Source organism: Felis catus, chromosome C1 (assembly GCF_018350175.1).
Source record: "Felis catus isolate Fca126 chromosome C1, F.catus_Fca126_mat1.0, whole genome shotgun sequence".
Classification (NCBI taxonomy): Eukaryota; Metazoa; Chordata; class Mammalia; order Carnivora; family Felidae; genus Felis; species Felis catus.
In genome coordinates this window covers 166,747,273-166,770,187 of record NC_058375.1, presented here as the reverse complement: position 1 = coordinate 166,770,187, position 22,915 = coordinate 166,747,273, and the positions used below count along the sequence as shown (strand labels likewise).

Sequence of the window (22,915 nt, the reverse complement as noted above, 5' to 3'; positions counted from 1 at the left end):
GATCCAAAATGAGGGCCAAAAGCTGGGCTCTCATTTGCTACTGGAATGCTGTAATTGGCAGCTGGAAATGCCCATCTTCTCCAAAATGCTGCACTCTCATTTCCTCCAACCAAGCTTCAGGGCTTCAGAGAAAATCTGCCACTAAATAATCATCAATATTTTTCTCTGGTAAAGCTTCCAGAAATATTTCATTGAGCACTGTATAAATTTGTGAAGGTGGCTATAATGAAGTACCATAGACTGGGTGGCTTAAACCGCAGAGATTTATTTTCTCACAGGCTTGGAGGCTATAAATTCAAGATCAAGGTGTCAGCTGGGTTGGTTTCTTCTGAGGCTTCACTCCTTCACTTATAGATCACCATCTTGTTCCCATGTCTTCACATGGTCATTCCTCTGTGTATGTCTGTATCCCAATCTCTTCTTATAAAGATACCAGTCACATAGGATTAGGGCCGACCCTAATGACCTCATCTTGACTTCATTACCTTTTTAAAGTCTCTATCTCCAAATACAGTTACATTCTGAGGTACTAGGGGTTAGGATTTCAGCCATATGAACTGTGGGAGGGGAACACAAATCAGCCTAGAATAAGCACTTACTTGTGTTAATCATTGTTATAGGCAGTACTGCACCTGACAATGAGCTGGGCAAAGTCAAAACTGGGGCCAAATAGTCAGAAGTGGAGGAAAATAGATTCAGTGAGTATCTTTGGTGTGGAATTTGATCAGAGGAGGCCAAGAACAGTTAAGAACTAAATCCAATAGTACAAGTGAGAAATCAGGACCTGAGGGTGGCTGTGGCAATAGAACTACAAAGATTCAGGATATATTTAGGTGGCAGAGTTAAAACAATCTATTGACATCTCAGGAGCAGACATGAGGAAGAGGGAAGAATTAGGAACAACTCCCGGTGCTCTAATTTGGCTGATTGGATAGATTGTGACATTGTTAGCTCTGATAGAAAAATCAAGAAGAGGAATAGATTTATAAGCAGTCCAATCTGGGTATTTTGAGTTTAAGTTTCTCTTGGAGATACTGAATAGATAGTGAAAAGTGAATCTGGAGCTCATGAGAAATGAAAGCTCCAGAGATACTGTTTTGAAGGTATCAAGAATGTAGTTGAAGCCTGGAAAGTAGATGAGCTAACACAAGGAAAGCACAGAGTAAGAAGAAGCAGAACCTAAGAAAAACCAACATTTAAGGAGAGGCAGAAAGAATAATTGCTCATGAATGAGCCAGGAGTATAGAAAGAATCTCCAGAAAGGATATCATGGGATTCAAGTTTGAAGAAAGCTCTTTGAAGAGGAAGTGTAAAGTTATGGGGGGGGGGCACTTAAGTGGCTCAGTTGATTAAATGTCCAACTCTTGATTTTGGCTCAGGTCACGACCTCACAGTTCATGGGTTCAAGCCTCATGTTGGGGGGAGCCTTCTTGGGATCCTCTCTCTCTCACTCTCTCCTCTCTCTACCCCTTCCCCACTCACACACTTTGTCTCTCTCTCTCTCAAAATAAATAATTAACTTTTTAAAAAAAAGTAGGTGCAGTGGTGAAAGTGATGGAATGCAGAAAAATCTTAGTGTTGTTCACAGATAAAATGTTTTATTAAAGAATCTGAAGCCAAAGGAAGACATGGTCTGAGAAGTAGTTCAAGTTCATTGCTATGAACTCACTGACTTTTCAATCACTCAACATAGTTTTCCTTCTAGTATATTTGAAGTTCTCTATTCTCTAGTACATCCTAGGCATTATAAAAAAATACTTTATTTTTAAAAGGCCCATTGCAACCTACTGGGGGATTCACCAGGAATTAATAATGATGACAACCAAAAATGCTGCAAAACAGTTTTTAAAAATGCCCATTAGGCTTAGAAATAAGAAAGGCATTAGAAAACAATGTGAGTAGCATGAGAAGAGAAAAGAAGCCAAATGAGGGAATGAAATGAGTAGGAAATGAAGAAATAAATAGAGCAATAAGCTCAGCTCTAAATTAAATGAGAAAACATATATGGTGTGTCAACTATGGCGGCTGGCACATAATAGGGACAGAACTTCAATTAATGCAGATTGCCATTATAGTCGGAATGGTCATTGGAAGAAAAGAGACTGGCACCCAGAGGGCAATGCTGAGTCATGAGAAACTTGTGTCTTTTATTATTTTGGGTTTTTAAGACAAAATAGATCATGATTTAAGAGGAAAAAGACAGAAGTTTCTAGAAAGGGGAGGTTGCATGTATAAATAGAATAGTGCAAGTCTGGGCAGGGACAAGAAGAGAAGGATCCAGACTATTGGCCTAGCCTTGAAGAGGAATAGACCCATTTTCTGTGAGACTGAGGGAAAAAGATTAAGTGTACATATGGTTACAGACCTCATGTTTAAGTTTTGCCCATGATAATGGTGATTATAGGAGATGTAGCTTCAACTAGTCTGTTGATGTTAGAATAAAAGCCACTCTCCAGGGAAGAGACATGGAGAGAACAAGATACAAAGCATACTTGGAGAGGGAGAGAAGTGAATGTCATCCAAGGCCTGCAGGCCAGGAACTGCATGACTAAGGTGTAGAAAAGGCTGTCCAAATCACATCAACAAAGCTTCCCCATTCAGTATTTACTGCTTACTGTATTATGAAAAAGCAAAAAAAAAAAAAAAAAAAAAAAAAAAGCTAGTTAACTATTATGTTATGTTTTGAAAGCATGTAAAATTACAAAATAAAATGAAAACTTTAATAATGTAATTGTTTACAGCGGTATGGAGATTCCAGAGGGCCCGGGGAAGGGAAGGTCAGATTCAAGAGAAGCAGACACAGAACATACAGCAAAAAAAGATTTTCCCAAAAAGCTCATTTTCTGCCTTGTCTTATTTATGTTGGTGACAGTTGCAACTGCTTTTGCCAGTGTTTGCTTTTTTTTTCTGTTTATAAAAGTAATACATGCCCATTATACCCAAATAACATCACTAGCACTTCAGTATATTAGGCCTCTTTCCCCCTGCATGTGTTTGGTTTCCCTTGTCTAGATTCGTTTAGCCTGTGATCACGTTGAGCCACAGAATAGCAGCTTAAGGGGATGTCTTTCATGGAGAAAGTTTTTTGTTTGTTATTTGTTTCTTATTAACTAGACTTTTATGTTTTCATTTAATTTTTTTGAGTTTATTTATTTTGACACACACACACACGTGTGTGTGGGGGGGGAGAAGGGCAGAGAGAGAGAAAGGGAGAGAATCCTAAGCAGGCTCCACACTGTCATTGTGGAGTCCATGTGGGGCTCAAACTCATGAACTGTGAAATCATGACCTGAGCCTAAATCAAGAATTGGACACTTAACCGACTGAGCCACCCAGGCACCCCAGTTTTCATTTAATTTTTAAATTTCACAGCTGGTTTTGGATACATTTCTGTAATATTAGTCTTTTTAAATGAAAGTAATATGTGCTTATGGTGAAAAATCAAATGCTTCGATCAGGAAAAAGGTGAAAATTAAAAGGTTTTCATCCTTGCCTTAAAATAAGTAGGTCCAACTCTCTAAAGGAAATCACTCTTAACAATTTTTCTGTATCATTCCAGAAGTTCACTATGAATTTTCATGAGCATCTTTTGTCTAGTATAGCACTGTACCAGGAGTCAGTGATTTAAAAGTCAACTAAACAGATTTTGTTGCTTAAAAAATTTATGGAATTTACAACCCAGTGGGAGAATCAGACAATAATCCAGAAAATAGCAAAACCCAAATAAGATGAGTGAAACAGATTGCTGTGATCTGGAATAATATGCATTGTGTATCATTCTGCAACTTGCTTTTCACCTACTGTCATGGCCATCTTTCTCGGGCAATATGTGGGTCTAACTCATCTTTAATTACTGGATAATAGTCATGCTATTACCATGGTTATACCATAAATCAGACATTCCTTGTTGACTGACATTCAGATTATTTCCAAAATTTTTCCACTTCAGACAATGCTAAAAGCATTTTTTACCTATACCTCTGTGTTTTGAGGCATTTGACCTCATTTGCATGCAAATATTCCCTCAATCTTTGGAATATGACTAGGGTAGATTATGCCATACAAAATTACTTACTTGGTGCAGTGTTTAGTCTTTTCCTTAAGGCATCTCAGTTTCCAGTGTTCCTTAAGATAATTTCTCCAACCTGTGAGACTCCACAAATATTTTCCTATAAGCTGTTATTATATTTTATTATGTTCTTTTTACTGTTAGATATTTAATCCATTTGAGATTTATTTTACATGATGTGAGGTGCTTTTTTCTAAATAAATATCCAGTTATGTCAGCATCATTATAACAAAACCATCATAGATTAATTCCTCAGATTTTCTTAGATCTATTTCTGGACACTGTATTTAACAATTTACTTTTATATTACTGTGTCAATACCTTGCAGTTTGATCGCTGTAGTTTTATAGTATGTTGTAATTTCTGGTAAGGCAAGTTCCCTTTTACCATTATTCTTGTTTTTCAAGAATTGCCAAGTGGTCTATCATATCAGTATAAATACTCCCCACTGGCAGACATATAAGTTGTTTTCAGTGTATATTTTTCTATTACAAATTCCTAGAACAAGTGTTTTTTCATCATGTGATATAATTCTATGTAAGACAAGTAGAGAACAAAAGCCACACATTAATGTATTTCTGATCTGCTATAGACTCACTTATTAGTAAGTAACGCTTTCTTACACAGCTATATTATACACATATTATTCAAATTCACATTTCCCCCAAATTAACAGCCATAACTCTAACAGTGTGAATATATTACAATGTGTCAAACTCACAAATGTTAAACCTCTCAATGTCAAGAACCTACGATGTAAACAATTGGCACCCTACTGGACTTATTCTATGGACACGCACAGCTTTCAGACCCTCAGATTTTTAAAGATCAAATACTTAAATTGACTAATCCCTTGAATTTCTTTCTCTAGTGATAATTTCTGCTCAGACCTACTGCCAAATATTATCTGCTAAAGTCTTTAAACAAAAGTCTTAGAAACAGAGGTATGAGGCAGTCAACTCGACTAGGCTGGCTCTAACACTGACATATGACATAGCTTCATCTTCAAAGCCAGTTTGTGTCATGAACTGCTGAAAAACAATGTGGAGCAAGTGCCTTTAGCCTTCTCATAGAGCAACAGGTTCTGACACTGGGAGAGATATATTTGCATTTCATGTTGACCTTCCCCAGGGTGTTGGCTTGCCTCTTACACACTTACAAAGAGAAGATCCACTCAATGTCTCTAAGGACTATTCTAAATTCATATTCTACAATCCAAAAACATAATTATCAAACTGGAAGTGGATTCATTTACAAATATAAGTTACTCAGTAAGTGTAAAGTAGTGATTATTGTTAATGCCAGTGGAAAAAATGTGGAAACCTTTACAACAGGGAATGTAATCTTTATTAAAAACTCTTAATGTTAATAACTTGTCAGTCAACCACACATAACACCAGGACCCTAGCCAGAATACTCTTGGCTTACAGTTTCAATTAATATCAAAGGAATACCTGAGACAGGTGATAGTTATCCAAGATCTTTAAGATGTTATAAATTCCACCTATAAATCAGGGGCTGGAGCCCCACCCCCATTCTTACTTTTTAAAACTTGTACTATATTTCCTTAGCCTCTCATTCAGTTGCATGTAGTTAATTGACTTTTAGTCTTATTCCCTGGAATTTTTGTTAAAAACTTTTACCCAAAATATCAACATATAAATTAGGTCACTACGTCTGCTCTAGATATATTGTTAAACACTTATGTTCTGTATATCATTCAGTGCCCCCTCTTTAATTTGTTTAAAATTTTTTAAATGTTTATTTATTTTTGAGAGAGAGAGATACAGAGTGTGAGTGGGGGAGGGATAGATGAAGAGAGGGAGACACAGAATCCAAACAGGCTCCAGGCTCCGAGCTGTCAGCACAGAGCCCCATGTGGGGCTTGAACCCACAAACTGTGAGATCATGACCTGAGCTGAAGTCAGACACTTTACTGACTGAGCCATCCACGTGCCCCAGTGCCCCGTCTTTTAAAGTTGTATATGACATATTTTTAAAATTTAGTGTTAGAAAAATTACACTTCCTCAAGAAATTGGTATGCTTCCTTCTCTATATAGGGAATTGTGCTTCTCTTTTTAATTAACTTCCAGGAAATTCAGCTTTATACCTGAAGTTCAACTATAACAAATATTGTGGCCATCTTGGTTTGTGAACTTGTGCCGTTCTTTGACATGGTTTTAGCTTTCTACTTTTTTTGTATTTTCTCTGAAAGGTATTTTTTATTTCCATTTCTTTTTTATCTATTTTATGTGCTTTTGCTGAAATGCTTCAATACTTTCGTGGAATGAAATAAAAACACCAACCCAAGGTACCCTCTCCATGAAAAGTTCTGCTTTTGTGGCACCTGTAGAGCCCTCCTCCATCTCTGCCAGTGTCTCTAGCAATTGTTTTGACCCTTACCTTTCATTGTTTCTTCTTGCATTGTTACATACCTCTCTCGTCTTTCCAACTAATATTTAAGTGAAGAATATTCCATTTTCTGTATCCTCTATAGTTCTTGGTGCATGGAAGACACTCAAAAATTATTTTATAAGGAAAAAAGGAGGGACAGAAGAAGGGAAGGAAGGAGAGTAGGGGAAAGGAATGGAAGTCTGAACTAATATTAAAAATATGAGCTGCCTGGAGGGAAGAAGGGATAAGGAAGAAGTCTATTGGAAATTGAAGCAGCTATCTAGCAACGAAGATAAATGCTTAGGTTGATTTACCTTAAGAAGGATATAAGCTTTTATTATTGTCTCTACACAAGGTCAAGTCATAGTCAGGACAGGAAGCACATGCAACTCAATAGCATAACTGAGGAGGGTTTAATGAAGGACTATTACAAGGTGTGTGCAGGCTCATGAACACTAATCAGGGGTTGGCAAAGAGCTTTGCAAATAGCAACAGAACAAAGCCAAAATTAGAAACATTGGAAAGGAGAAGTTATTGGGAACCAAAGAAAGTACCGCTAGGAAAGGGGTCCCTGACAGGACCATGGCCACAGCAAATAAAGGCCATGGCCAAAGTACAGCCAGGCAAGGAGAGAGTCTGGGGAATTAATACCCCAAACTCTCTCTTGTCAGCATTTCCCATTGGCTGGACCTTGTCAAAAGCCAGAGGCAAGGGAGGACCACCCCCCCCCCCAGAGTTCAGCCTCTTAGGGGCATGAAGGATGAAAGAAGGTAGGTAACATATGGAAGGGCAACCAGAGAATCCAGTGCCCTATACTTTGCTTTCACAGTAAGGGCTTATTTCAAGAGGATTCTGTATTTATAATGAAGGGTGGAAATGGAGTGGGAGTATTTGGCTAAGAATTTGAAATAGATGGGTAAAACACAGAAGTAAGGTCTAAATCTCTTCAGTAGACACACGAAATCTTCAAAGTTCCATATGAACCCAAATTATCATTTAATGCTCAAAGGGTCTTTCTAATGTTTCAAAAGTTACATTGCTTTTTGATACAGTAAAGCTGCCTTGACTTTTAGGTTTTTGTCTCACATAGGCTTTTTTACTTTTGGAAGATCCACCCTTTAACATGTCAAGCATATTAATATATACCTGTCATGGGGCACCTAGATGGCTCAGTTGGTTAAACATCTGACTCTTGATTTTGGCTCAGGTCATGATCTCATGGTTCATGAGATGGGGCTCTGTGATGACAGTGTGGAACCTACTTGGGATTCTCTCCCTCTCTCTCTCTCTCTGCCTCTCCCCCACCTGCTTTCTCTGTCTCTCCCAAAATAAACAAATAAACTTAAAATTTTTTTTAAATATACCCATCATAAATGTAGTTGACTAGCTGACATGTCTTCTTTTGCAGACATTTGATAAGCATCTATTATTTTTCACCCCTGCAGATTCCTTTTTGTATTTCAGGGCAAAGCATTTTTCAGCCCCCAAACACATTGACCCTGAAAAAAGCCCTTAATTTTTAGGTTCTGTATCTGAAGCAGTTACTGTTTAAAATGAGCCAGGCTGCCTCCTTTCAGTGGGTGTAAAGCTTATTATTTGACAACAATATCACCTCCAGTGAGCATCTGCTGGTGGTTGGATCTGATCTGGTTTGTGGTCTCCAGTCCCACGCCTCCAGAAATCCAGCTTATTTCTTCTTTAAGGTTGTGGTAGTTTAATTCTATGCATAAATGTCATGTCACCTTCTGAGATCCTTCAGGGAAGGATGTATGTGTTTCTATGAGTTCACTGTCGGACTTTTCAAAGATTTCTTAGAATATTCAGCCAGGTAGTTAAATAAGTGATCAAATCATATTACTAAGCACATAAATGATTATATTTGGGTCCCAGTTAGCAGTAGCAAAAAGAAAAATGCTCACTAAGTGTCAGATTATCACTATCCTGGGCACAGTCATGTTCATTTTATCACCTAAGCTTCCCAATAACACTTTGAAGTGGATATTATAATCCCCAATTTCCAAATGACAAATCTGACACTCAGGGATTCAAGTGAGTTGCCCAAACCCACGTAGGGTAGGAGTGAATTTCCATGTGTCTCTGGAGTCAGTGCTGTTAAGAAATGCGAAGATCTTTCTGATTTTGGCAGAAGTATCCTATGTGTTTAAAATAATCTTTTCGAATTTTATGTGGCATTAAATGTGTTGGGGACTATTCGTACACCTATCAATAACTAGAAATCAATCAAGTTGATCTTACGAGCTAGTAAAAGTGGGATGAAGAGAATCTTCTCTTGAATTTCAACCAGTACTTTCTTGCCTCTTATATCCCCAGTGTAACTTTGTCTGCTTCTATAACTCAAGGAACACAGATGATAATACATTAAAATGGTTTTTCTGGGTGACCAGTTCTTCCCTGTACACTTCCTAAATTTGCTCTACTCCTTTCTTGTGTATTAAAAGCTCAGTGATGAGCTTATATTCAGTTTTGAAATACTTTATGAGTATAGATAAATCTATAGACTATATAGTTATATTATTAGATACTATTGTCCTTACTAAAATGCAAACTCCTTGAGGGCAGAGATTCTTGTCTGCTGTGTGCATTGCTATAATCCCTGTGCTTGAACAGTATTTAACAGAGTAAGAGCTCACACAAAAGTTTTTAATGAATTATAAATACATTAATTTTACTCTTTTCTCTCAGAAAGGACTCTTACATTAGCTTTGAAAACTGTACCCATTTCTCTATCCCCAGTAAGTCCTTCCTTTGGTAAATGGTTCTGTGTAGTATAAACAGAGTCTGCCACCACCACCAGCTGTGTAGATGGAGTGACTGCCTGAGTTTATGCATATCCTAGTCTAGGTCTCAGTCAAAATTACTGAGAATTTATTTGAATTTATTAGAGCACAATCCCCAAGAGGGCAGGAACCACAACTATCTTCTTGGTCACGGGGATCTAGCCATCATCTAGCAAAATGCCTGACACAAAATCACCATTCAGCAGATATTGTTGAGTGAATGACTGATGACAGAATCCAGAATTATAATTTAGCATAGCATTCAGCACTGAGCATACACTTAATAAAAATTTATTGAATTGCCTTGACTGATGTTCAAAAAGAATCACACCATGCATTCCAAAACTAAGTATGCATTATATTTGAAGTATCAGCTGTTTTGGATTATCTATGGGACTCTGCTCCACTGTTAGGGTGGTAAATTAAGATCTTACTGCATCAGCAAACTCCTCAAATCTGAGTAGTATTTGGTTTCCACTGGGCTAGCTTACTATATTCCAACTATGGCATACTTAATTTTAAAACTAATGCTTACCATGATATCATGTGCTGTCCACTACTGTTCACTAATCCAAAATAATATAGCTTCTTTCTAGACTAGTATGTTAGTTATTTACTTACTAGTCCTTTCCTTATTTCTTCCTTCCTTCTTTCCTTCCTCTTTCCTATCTTCCTTTCTTTCTTAACTCCGAATGTCACATAAGGATGTAAATATCAAAAGGCAAGGATCTTGACAATACTGCAAAGTCTAGAAATGTTCAGAAACAGTGAATAGACAAAAAACTTTGGAGGCAGACACTGGACCTTATGTTTATAATATATGGCCATTTTCCCAGCTCTTGAGCTCCCTGAATTGCACCAGCTTGCACCAGATGACTCAAGCTTCAAGATTCTACCCATTCGTTCCCTCTAGTTCCCAGAAGAAATAAAGGGCTTAGACTTTGGTTCCAACAAACATAACAAGACATTAACATGCTTCACATTAGATCAAATGAACCTAAAAAATATACATACATGCACACCACACACACACACACGTGCACAAGCACATTTTAAATAGATAGCCAATTGGTGAACACCCCAAATCAGAGAGGTCACACATTTCTAGTCTTACTTTGCTTTATGACTGGCAGCTTGCCTGTAACATGAGTCTCTTCTTGGGAATATTTTTTAAGACATACGACATGAAACTAGTTGTTTCTGAGTAAGTCAATCAAACAGGATTATTGAAGGTAGAGTCAATAGAGGGAAAAATGATGCCACCAATACAGATATCACCTCTGAAGTAAAGGAGATGATTTTTAAGTAAATACATGGTGTCATGTATATAATTGTACTACACTAGTTTTCCAGTATAGTTTAGCACTGTTCAACGTTAATAAATTAATCATGACATAAATAGTTATAAAGTATGAAATATGCAAGAAGTTGAAAAGTCTGATGCATGGCCATGTTCTTCCACAACCCAGAACATTTTTACTAAAAACACAAATAAACTGAGCTTAAATTTTAAAATTTTTGTCTATTTTATTAAACAAAGTGTTTCTCCATTACCAACAAGACAATTTTCTTCCCTTTTAGTGAAGTTTTACAAATCTCTTGGCTGAACCATTATAAAGATCTTTTGGTATGCTCTTTTCTATTTGAAATATCTCTTGCTTGAAATTAAATTCAGTCCTAAAATAGCAACTATATCATTTCCTAACCACTTCCCATTAGTAACAGCAAACTCCAGAGATAAGTAAAGCAGCCTTCATGTGTCTGGAACAAAGAACCCTATGGATGATTTAAACAGAAGAGTTCGCTACTTGTTAAGAAACAGTGCATGCACATTTGTAAATATTAATGCCAGAAAGATATGAAATCTGAAAAAAAAAAGTGAAATCATTATACTGCATAGACTAAATCTAAGCAGAGTTCAGATTTTGTCATTCCACATTCTGTCTTGCAGGGCTGTATAAACACTTAGCTCATTAACATTGACTTAATTCTTCCTAAAGTACAAGTGGATTCTGGAGAATGTAGATAGTGTAAATGAGCTCTCTCAATGCTAAAGTTTAGAGGCACTCATTCTTCAAAGAAGGTGAAGTCTAATGCATGAGATAGATTCCCTCATCTGCTGTCTTGATTGACAGGTACATTTGGTTGGTTGTGTGGGGGAAGGGAAGAGGAGAGGGGCCTGACTCACAAGAGCAGGCCCGTCAGGTAAAAGGCTATTTTATATAACTGCCCACAAATGCCTGCTATTGCCACAAAGTCTCAAATCAGTGTTTGCAGATGTTAACAAATGCTCTTCTCTCAGCCTCAATACTTATTCTTTAAATACACTTCTATTTCCTTGGTAAAGCCTCTTTTGAGATGCTAAATTTAGCACTGCCAATCAGAAGAACAGGTGGTCTGTGACACCACCAAATAGGTCCCTCTCCCATCATGCTTTCCTAAGACAGCCAATCACCCAGGGGCCTGCCCTAGGGATGTGGGGCTGTCAGCAGATCTGGTAAATAAAAGGGCAGAGCCCAGCCCTGGCTCTTGAGCAGTCGTGCATTCCCAGCCTCGCCTCGGGTGTAGGGATTGCATAGAAAAACAAAACTGCACAGTCTTGACTGTGTAGTTTTGTTTTTAAGTTTAGAGGCTCACCGATTCATGTCGGAGATGGTCAAGAAAACCAACTCTAGATAGGACGTCGTTTCAGAAGCAACCTTGGGCTTAGTCCCACCCTTTTTGGGCACTCTTGAGAAATCAGGTGAGCAGCATCTTTAATTTTTTTCTTCTTTTTTTTTTAACAGTAGAGTCCCTTCCTTCTTGATTTCTAGTTCCCAATTCGAATTTTTGTTCTAATGTATGAGACGTCCGACGCAGAAGTGTTTGTCTACTTGTCGCTGTTACCGATCTGTTATTTGAATTATTTGAATTTGAATTTCAATTATTTGAATCCATTTTCTTTAAAAAGTTCAACGCTGTAGCATATCAACACAGTCGATGATTCAAATTGTTTAGATCCACTTACTACTCTAAAAGTGTTAAAGTTGAGGTCAGAAATGGTGATAGAAATGTTTGTTTCTGTTATAGACTCTTTGTCTGTTGAGAGTGTTCAAGGTTATATTACTCAGTGATAAAGTGAGACACACCAAGAATAGCTCTGATAAAATGCATGTGGCATCAGCTACACCCTGATGACTTTTTAAGGGAATCAACTGCTGAGGTATCAGTTGCGGGACAGTGACAAAACACTTGCCTGCTGTCAGTCAACACTGGAGAGTTTATTTTGGGATCATGACATTTTAGATGCATACCTTCAGCCCCAATTACACAAAGGCCTTTCAAGAGCAAGTGCTAAAACAACAAAAGTTACCTATCCAATAGGAATAAAAGGCCAATTTAGATAAGATAATTGTAATATATTTAGAAATTTGGGGGGAAAGCTATATCATAGTTTTAGAAAAGACTCAGGATCTCATTATGCATTTTAATTTAGTTCATAAGCAAGTTATATGATATGAGCTAAATGTTGGTGTTGAGGGTAAGAAATAGTATTTTAAAGACTTAATATCTAAATACATTTTGACTTCCCATCTTCCTGGATTTAGATTACTAATTATAAATGCCTGTAAATACATTGGTATATAATACATAAATGGTGTGAAAGAATACAGCTATTTTTAGAAGATGCACTAGGTTGTAAACAGAGGAAGTTAGACACAAAAAGTTATTTGTCCTCAATGTAATATGCCATATGGAGTTCTTGGCAAAAGATTCACAAAAACTTCGGTATATTATTTGAATTTTCCAAGTATAAATTTTATTGGCTCAGAATTCTGGTTTCATTTTCTTTTAACTAAAGAATAAAAAGTTACAGTAAGGTACAGAATTTTCTAGAAAAATTATTTTTCCATAAAGTTGTAGTGAACAGGGAATTTTGTGAAAATCGGGAATGAAGTAACTGACAATTGAATATAAGGTATTTACGCATCAGAAAATTCTTCACAATCTCTCTGGAACTGATGGACAAAATACTTTCTCCCACTAAGAAAGGACCTAGCTGCAAATTTCATATTCATTTCTTTGGTTTTGAATATTCGTGTTAAGAAAGCATGGGGCTTTTAACTTTGTTTACACTTCACAACAGCATTCCATTTTTCAGGTTTGTACCTTGTTCCTTATTAAGTACTCAAGTCAGTATTTTTCTTTCAGATCTGTATAAAAGTTGGCCTGCTCACATGAGTTTAAATGTTCCTATGCAGTTCAGCAGTAGCAACATTTATTGAGCAGTTACAATGTGAAGAAATATTAGAAATAGACTGCACTATATGCTGTCTGTGAAAGGTTTGCATAGTTAACAAGACTTTCCAGAACTTTCCAAGTAAGGAAAGAATTGCAAAGTTCAAATTTTTAGTGTTGGTGACTATTTTAAGTAGCCACCAAGATTTCCTGAAGTAATACTGCCTGAAACTATGTCAACTTTATAAATGGAGATAAAGTGAGTAAAAGATTTTGGGAGGAAGGAATTTTTTTTTAATTATTGTCTCTCAACCATTGAACTGATGCACAGATTCATTCTATTCTTTCCACACATCTTTTATTGTTCTTCTCTACCCCCACAAATTCCAACTTTTCCCTCTTTCTCACACCTTGGTGTCCCACGTTTGGTAAGACTGAATTTCCCTCTTTGACCACTAGAGGACACTCCTTGCTCTGCTCTCCTGAATTTTTTTCCATTTCTCTTTAGACTTCTTACTCTGTTAGCTTCAGGTCAATTCAGACAGGGGCCCATGTTCAAATTCAAGCCACAAAGGAGAAGGCCTACCCATCACTCTAGGCCCACAGACGACCTAACGAGCAATCTCTTTGAAAATGTGTGTCTCTGCCATTACAAAGTAGCTCCAGAGTGGCCCTTAGCTGTGACATTCTAACTTATTTTCTGTTCCTTTTCAGAGTGCCTAAAAAGATGACCACTCAAGCACCGACGTTTAAGCAGCCGTTACAAAGCGTTGTGGTACTGGAGGGTAGTACCGCAACCTTTGAGGCTCACATTAGTGGTAAGCTCACGCCTTCACACTTTCCTTTTGTCCATCTTCTCCCCAGTACTTTAACTTGGCTGTATGACCTGACACCAAGTTTAAGCCATGTTTCCACTTTGTAAAATTGGTCCAACTGTATGGAGGGCCATTATAAGGGTATACTGTTCACAGAGTACTGACAAAATCTGACAATATAATGGCTTAAAAATGTTTTATTCATATTTATAATTCCACAGAGCAAAATAATTAGCATTGGATTAAAATTGCTGTCAGAATCCAGCAGCTAAGTACAACCAAATTTGGTCATTCTATATTTGGGTTCAGCTGCAGAGCCAGACTGAAAGCCAAGAACTGAAGCCCAGTAGGGGGCCAGCCATGGAGCTGTGGGGCAAGTAGCCTGGGGCTGACTGCTCTGTGCCAGACAATGGGAAATAACAATACATTGGACTTTATAAGAAGCAGAAAACTTTCAGTGTTGCACTAACTCCTAATTATTTTATTCTTGTATATTCAATCTTTATTAAGTGATTCGAATTAAAAGGTTTTCCAATCTTTTGGAAATGACAACAAAAAATAGTATATGCCACCCTGGTCTATATATTAGAGAGAAATAAACATTGACTTTACAATTTTGTTTAAAAGAAAGTTCTGGTTTTTCCCCTCTTTTTCTTCTTCATAACTCATATTAGAGGTGGTTCCAAAAAATGCATGATTTCTGGGACTTACTGTCTTCTGAAAAAAAATGAGGGTAATCTACAAACTACATTGTAAATAATTTCAAAATTATTTAATCAATATTGTCTGCAGTATCGTAACTGGTCCTATAAAATTATATGGATTGATTAAAAATCAAGCTTGATGCACCTCCATGGTGCACTATCCCTCTTTTTATATTTTTTTGCTTATAATAAAGATATAAAATAAGATTTCCTTTTCCTCTCTTTTTCCTTTCATTTTTTTCTATTTTATGTAGCAATCTTCTTCCTAACTGGATAAGACCTTTACACTGCACAAATATCCTATAGTCATTCTTCATTTTCCATTGTGTATGCATATAGAGACCAACTCCATTCTTCTCATCACGCATGATAAACTCTGACTTTACAATAATACATTTATTTACCTTGTAACACTCAGTAACTTTTGAACTGAGGTGAACACAATTGGCTTCAGTGGGAATTTTGCCTGTTTATGAAGTTAGTGGGATCTTGCTTCCCCATAGCCTCTTATTCCTTCACACTCCGTGCTAATAAATTCTCAGGAAAACAGCACTGAAGATACTTGATATTCATGAATTAGGCAAATAAACTATTCCCTTGGTCATGGTGGGAGATGGGTTCACGTAAGGACAATGAAACAAATGTTCTCTTGATTTTCTCCACCTCACAGTTTAATATAAAATAAAACAAACCATGCTCTGAATTTGCCTCATGCCTTCTGAATGTACAGAATGTTACTATCCTTAAAATATCAAACCACGTACACGTGGTTCTTAGCTCCACAATTTGTGACAATTGAAGAGAATTTGCCTTCTCTACCTGCAACTCCAAGTGTACATGTTGTTCTGTAAGACTAGTTTTGACTTTGTGTCATTTATATGAGAACCCGCCTCTCTCTGCACTTTGGCGTTTTTTGCTGATTACACATTTGAAAGGCAGGAGAGTTCGAGGAGACAGTGTCCCTGCAACCACAGAGGGCGGACATGGACGGGCTTGACCTCTCGTGCTTGCTAGGCAGTGCTTTCGGACCCTTTGCTGCTTTTGCTCTTTGTTTTTGAAGAGGACAACAGTCACTTTTTATTTCAAAGTTTCCTTGGCTCTGCACTTCTATAAATCCCTTTCATAATTTTAATGCCATCCATTAAATTGCATCAGGGAGAACCTGGGACAGGGGGGCAGGAGCTGGAGATTCTAATCATCCATGTGCCACTGCTGGCCGAGGGACCTTGGAAAAATCACTGAGCCTCTTTTGGTCTCAGTCTCCTTCCCTATTAAATGAAGGTATTGACCTCTACATGAACCCACAGACCTCCTCGTTGTCTGCAAGTTGACCCTTTCATCGTGTGGCTGTCAGGTTTTCCTCATCATTAAATGGCCTTACACTCTGGGGAGCTCATAGCATTAGGACAACATAGCAGCACAGAGCAGAGGACATTGCAGAGCCCCATTCCAACATAAAGATGAATTGTATTTGTGCTCCAGGTTTCCCAGTTCCTGAGGTGAGCTGGTTTAGGGATGGCCAGGCAATTTCCACTTCCACTCTGCCCGGCGTGCAGATCTCCTTTAGCGATGGCCGCGCTAGACTGACGATCCCCGCCGTGACTAAAGCCAACAGTGGAAGATACTCCCTGAGAGCCACCAATGGATCTGGACAAGCGACTAGTACTGCTGAGCTTCTCGTGACAGGTAAGCTGGAGGGGACGCATCTGTCCTCTGCTCTGCCCCCAGGGCCTCTCCAGCACACGGGAAAGGAGGTCCAGGAAGAGCTACTGAGGGACAAGTAGATGTGGCTAAAATCTAGAGAGGGGCCCAGGAGGCTCAATTGATAGCAAAGTTGTTTGCCGTGTAAAATTCAATTTTCCTCTCAAAAGACAGCACAAAAGTGGCTGAGAACATTTCCTCTATACACATGTTAAACACTCAAGAATATATTAAGGAAATATTAAAAACCATGTTTCTGAGCAAGTGGAAAAGCTTAAAGCCTTGTTTATAAGCCTACTAAGGAAACAGGTACATCACCAAGAATTTACGCTTTAACAAGCTCCTAGATGATACTGAGGCAAGTCTTCACAGACCACCCATTTAAGAAAACTGCTCTCGACTATAAAGTTCAATAATGCTTCACTTACTTTCCATTTCTAATAATAGTACACGGTAGACATTACACAGAAAAAGGCAAATGCATGATACAGTTACCTCGGAAAAGTTACTACTATTCTTCATGGCCTCTGTCATTTTCCTTCATCCTTTACTTCCTGGTAAGACATTAATACATGAAACATCACCTTACTTTACACGCTAGAAGCAGTACCTGCATAACCAGCTACGGAACGTTATATATGATTATCCAATAAACTATACTGCCGGCATGTTCAAGTATAGGACTGTTACTGATCTAAACACAAGGTGTATCAAGAACATCGCGTGTGAACTTTAACATTTATCCAGAAAATTCAGAAATGGAAAATTCACAGGGGTGACAGGTTGTTTATTACTCAAATACATGTCAAAATTAATCCCATTCTCTCTTCATATTCCTAAAAATTTCTTTCGGTGTAATTAACCAAATAATCCCCTTTCTGTAGCCTAACTAACATTAAATCACGTCACTATTTAGATTAACATTTTAAATGCAAGTAAATATTTGGGTTATTTGAATACTAATCAATTTGGAGATAATTTAGGATTTTTAACATTAAATTAAAATTTAATGATTCTATAAGTCACGGGTACACTTATCACAGCCTTTGGGATTCATTTTAATTCAACTTACTGAAATATACAGAAATTATTTTAACATGTTAATATAGTGCTAGATGTGAGGTTGAGAAGATGTGTCCAAAATATTCTCTAAAAATGTTATAATGACATCTAGGCTTTTTAAAAAAAAAAAAAATTGTGGTGGCCTAGAACTGCCAAACTAAACAAAGCGAATACAATAAAATATGGTTGTGGGATTGCCTTCTGCCATCTTCTGGCTCCTTTTTCGCTGTCATATGCATGAGCTGGGCTCAAGGACAGTCAAGGTTCTCTGGTTCAGAGAGTCATCGCCTCATTTTGGAAACGGAGCTGTGATCGTTTAAAAATAACCTATTGGGAGCACCCTGGCTTGCAGTGCTGATTTTCCTCCCTTCCCCCTGCAGCAGAGACAGCACCACCCAACTTTGTTCAACGACTGCAGAGCATGACCGTGAGACAAGGAAGCCAAGTGCGACTCCAAGTGAGAGTGACCGGAATCCCTACACCTGTGGTGAAGTTCTACCGGGACGGAGCCGAAATCCAGAGCTCCCTTGATTTTCAAATTTCACAAGAAGGCGACCTCTACAGCTTACTGATTGCAGAAGCATACCCCGAAGACTCCGGGACCTATTCAGTAAATGCCACCAATAGCGTTGGAAGAGCTACTTCCACTGCCGAATTACTGGTTCAAGGTGCGTGCTGGAGACTGAGTAACAGGGAGGAGAGAGTGCTGATCTAGGAGGAAGTGGAGCCAGAGGCCGTCCTGGCTCCCCTCAAAGGCTTTGGGGATCCTGCGAGCAGAAAATCAGGCTTTTCAACATGGGTGAAAAGTCTCTGAGATTCCAAGCAGGAGCTCATAATCATTGAAGCAATCTGTGTTTACTAAGCCCATTAGAAGCTAGAAAGTCTCTCAGCTGAGTCATCTGTGTTTTCAAATTGTTGACCAATAATGGATGTGAAAAAATACGGTTCTAAGTAAATTCTTACCTAATAATGAACATACTGTATTTTAAAACCTGATGTATATTAACGCAAAATCCAAAACCTTATGCATTTTTCTCCATCAAGATACCTAGAAAATGTTACTGACTTCATAGACAGAATTAACATAATCTCTTTAGAAATGGGTCGCCCTGCTAAACACCTGTCTTTCCCTTCTGACAGGTGAAGAAGTAGTACCCGCTAAAAAGACAAAGACAATTGTTTCGACTGCTCAGATTTCAGAAACAAGACAGACCCGAATTGAAAAGGTACTTTTCTATACTATCGGGTTTCAAACCGATTTCAGATTGTGGCTTCACCAACTATTCCTCCTCAACGTGGGCTTTGTTTTCTTCTTTTACAGAAGATTGAAGCCCACTTTGATGCCAGATCAATTGCAACAGTTGAGATGGTCATAGATGGTGCCGCTGGGCAACAGCTGCCACATAAAACACCTCCCAGGATCCCTCCTAAGCCAAAGTCAAGGTCTCCCACACCACCCTCCATTGCTGCCAAAGCACAGCTGGCTCGACAGCAGTCCCCATCGCCCATCAGACACTCTCCTTCCCCGGTCAGACATGTGCGGGCACCAACCCCGTCTCCTGTCAGGTAAAGCCTTTCAAAGGAGAGCAAGTCACTATGCATTTTTGAATTAGGTTTCATCCAGCAAGAAGAGAAATAGAAGGAAGCAATAAAAAACGTAGCACGTGATAAAGGAGGTAAGCCGAAAGGTGCTGAATACGATTTTCACAAATCCTCACTGTCCACAGGTAAATTGGAAGACTTTATAAACCCCATTTCTGAATTCCTATTTGTATTCCATTTAACAAATATCTGCATTAGGGGCCAAGAGAAAGCAGCAAAATAAAAAGAGCACAGAATTTAGGGTTGGAAGCCCGATGTTCAATCAACCTGACATAGTCACTACTATATGTTGACCGCTTTCTCTCAATCAGACATCTGGTTGGCATTCTATACATATTATCTCATTAAATAGTCGTAGCAACCTCTACGAATTATCATTCCTAATTTTATAGTTAGGCAAGTTGAGTGGAGCCAAAGAAATTAAATAATTTGCTTAAGGTCTTAGTCATACCATTTATAAATTAAAGAAAATCACGACAAGAAAGATCTCAAGGTGTGTTGTGAAGATCCAGTGAGATAATTAAAGGTTCCTTGTAAATAGAAAATAATTATACAAATGTTCTTATGCTCTGGTAATAAGCAAAGTCTTCTAAATATTGTGCATATGTTTATGTCATTTTATGTGGAAAATAAAATGGGTTTCTATGCTTAGTTAATATGGAGGTATTTTAGAAAGTGAGCATGTATCATCAGGGCTCAGAAATTATATAATCAAGTGTAAATTATCCATAACAAATTTGAAACTTTGGAACTTGGCCTAACCTGCTGAAGTTTTTAATATGATGATCAGAAAAATGTACACAGTTTGGAGTGAATTAGAAGAGTGTTCTTAGCCAATTTATATGATTTAAATTTTTTTTTCATATTTATTTATTTATTTTGAGAGAGAGCATGAGCAGGGGAGGGGCAGAGAGAGAGAGAGAGAGAGAGAGAGAGAGAGAATCCTAAGCAGGCTCCATGCTGTCAGCACAGAGCTCGAACTCACCAACCGTGAGATCATGACCTGAGCCAAAACTGAGTCGGGCACTTAACCAACTGAGCCACCTAGACACCCCTATGACTTTTTTTAATGTAGAGAAAACTCCCCTGCCAGGAAAAATTTTAAAAGGAAAATAGCCAGATAGCTGACCTAAAAATTTTCAAACTTATTTGAGTTACTGAAATCAAAACAGTATGGTATTGGTAGGTGAATAGAAAACATATTAGGGAAGCAAAACAAAAGATCTAGAAATAGATTCAAGTATCTGGAAATTCCATTTTTAATCAAACTGATTTTTCAGGTCAGTGGGGGAAAGGGTATTTTACTTGATAAAGAGTGCTGGCCTGGGGCGCCTGGGTGGCGCAGTCGGTTAAGCGTCCGACTTCAGCTCAGGTCACGATCTCACGGTCCGTGAGTTCGAGCCCCGCGTCGGGCTCCGGGCTGATGGCTCAGAGCCTGGAGCCTGCTTCGGATTCTGTGTCTCCCTCTCTTTCTGACCCTCCCCCGTTCATGCTCTGTCTCTCTCTGTCTCAAAAATAAATAAACGTTAAAAAAAAAAAATTAAAAAAAAAGAGTGCTGGCCTGATTAGCCATCCATTTGGAAGAAAACAAATATTAATCTCTACCTCAAACCATGTACAAAATAAATCTCAGCCTGACTAAAAAGCTAAATTAAAAAATAAAAACTAAAAAAAATGTGAGAATTTGGGGAAACATTTGTAGGGGAGAGCTTTTAAAAATAGATTTAGAGATTCAATTACACAAAAATAAAAATGTATGTATGGCAAAAGTAAGGTCATTGCTAAGCCAAGCAGTGCATTTGCGAAAATATTTTAGAAGTGCCTCTTCCTCAAGATATTTCATTGCCTCTGCCAAAAAAGTATTGTATCAAATATACTATAGCTACAATATGAATGGTACAAGCCAGAAACGGTGCATAACTTAAACAACTATATATGTTGATGCTCGATAAGACCCCATATAGAAGCAAAATGCAAGCAGTAGATCTAGGGGGGGCATGTTTGCAATACTTACGACAAATGACTAAGTACCAAATGCATTAAAAAGCTTCCACAAATTATTTTTTTAAGTTTATTTATTTTGAGAGAAAGTGTGAGTGGGGGAGGGGCAGAGAAAGAGGGAGAGAATCCCCAGCAGGCTCCACACTGACAGTGCGGACTCGACGCGGGGCTGGAACCCATGAACGGTGAGGTCATGACCTCAGCCAAAGTTGGATACTTAACTGACTGAGCCACCCAGGCACCCTCCCCACAAATTAATTTTTAAAGGAAATAAATAAGCAACACAAATGGGAAAAAATGAACAGAAGGCAAGCATTTCACACAGGAGACAATGTACATGTCCAACAAATATATGAAAAATGCTAGATATTTTCCAAATTTTATTATATTGGCCACTTTGAAAATTAATGGTTCTGACAAACACTAATATGAAGCCTTGAACAAAAAGCTGAGTTTTAAAAACATGTCTGGCTATCAAATAAATAAAGTGTTCTGTCTCAGGCTAGCTCTGAGTTTGCACACCATGAAATCACAAGACAGGCCAAATGTGAATATCTGGGGGAGATAACAACCTCACTATATTTTTAATCCAAGCCTAAGGGTCATTGAAAATTACAGAGCTTTCCTGATTCCATGGAGCGTTTTGACTGTCTTAGCAGTTCTGGCAGTTCATTAATAACAATCCCCATTACTTGGTCCCTGAAATTTGCTTTCAAATAAGAAATAAAAATAGCAATTTGTGGAGCAAATAATGGTTATCCAAGATAGACTCCTTCCTAAAATGCCTAATGGTTTAATCTTGATTTTTGTCGTAGAGTAAGGCAAACATATTTTGTTGAATAAGGTACACGTATCTAGCTGTGACCAGGTGATGACTTTTTATTGTAAGAGCAAAAATAAGCACTTTCCTATAATGACACAAATTACATTGATTTTCCACAGTTATGGGCTTACCTGCAGCCTGCTGCTAATCACTCAAGTCTTGCTAATCATGTCTTTAACTCTTTTTGAAATAAGCCCACTTTATGGTGAACAGCAAGAGTAAGGCACAGGTTGAAACTTGGAAGTACAGGTCACTTTGCTTTTCATCAGTTGGTGTAGACCCTACATTATTCTAAACTGGTCTTTGTTATATTTCTAAGGCAGTCACTTTTAAAATAGGGACATGTCCCCCTGGGTTTCCCTTTAGTTGATTACAACTTCATTTATAAAATGTAAATTGATTTTCACCAAGAAAAACCCCTCTTCAAGAAAATGACTAAGCATTTCCTCATGAAACTGTTTAATATTTTAGTGTACTATTAAGTTACTCTGTAATTTAGAGCAGATATCAGCTGTATCTTCAACCTTAATTAGAATAGTCATTTCATTTAATGCCAGAGAGCGTTTATAAACATTTTTCTATGGGTAGTAGTTATAATTCAATGACAAGGCAATGCTGCCACCTAGAGGGAAAAATTAAGAATTGATCAAGAATTAAATTATGAAAACTATCTTAAAATAATTGGTCAACCCCTAGAATTACTGCTGAAGACCAGGGACTGTCTTTT

General features: G+C 37.9%; 1 protein-coding gene across 50 annotated transcripts in view; it reads left to right on the top strand.

Annotated features, from left to right (window-relative positions):
• The first annotated feature begins 11,782 nt into the window (after positions 1-11,782).
• The window catches only part of TTN (titin), a 277,310-nt gene continuing 266,177 nt past the window's right edge, over positions 11,783-22,915 (top strand). For all 50 annotated transcript variants that reach the window (XM_045034065.1, XM_045034059.1, XM_045034049.1 and 47 more), the window contains exons 1-6: positions 11,783-12,005; positions 14,195-14,298; positions 16,482-16,685; positions 18,143-18,430; positions 18,903-18,988; positions 19,084-19,328. In XM_045034065.1, the coding sequence (XP_044890000.1) occupies positions 14,208-14,298; positions 16,482-16,685; positions 18,143-18,430; positions 18,903-18,988; positions 19,084-19,328 (914 nt within the window). In that variant the 5' untranslated portion in view covers positions 11,783-12,005; positions 14,195-14,207. The remainder of the gene's footprint in view (positions 12,006-14,194; positions 14,299-16,481; positions 16,686-18,142; positions 18,431-18,902; positions 18,989-19,083; positions 19,329-22,915) is intronic.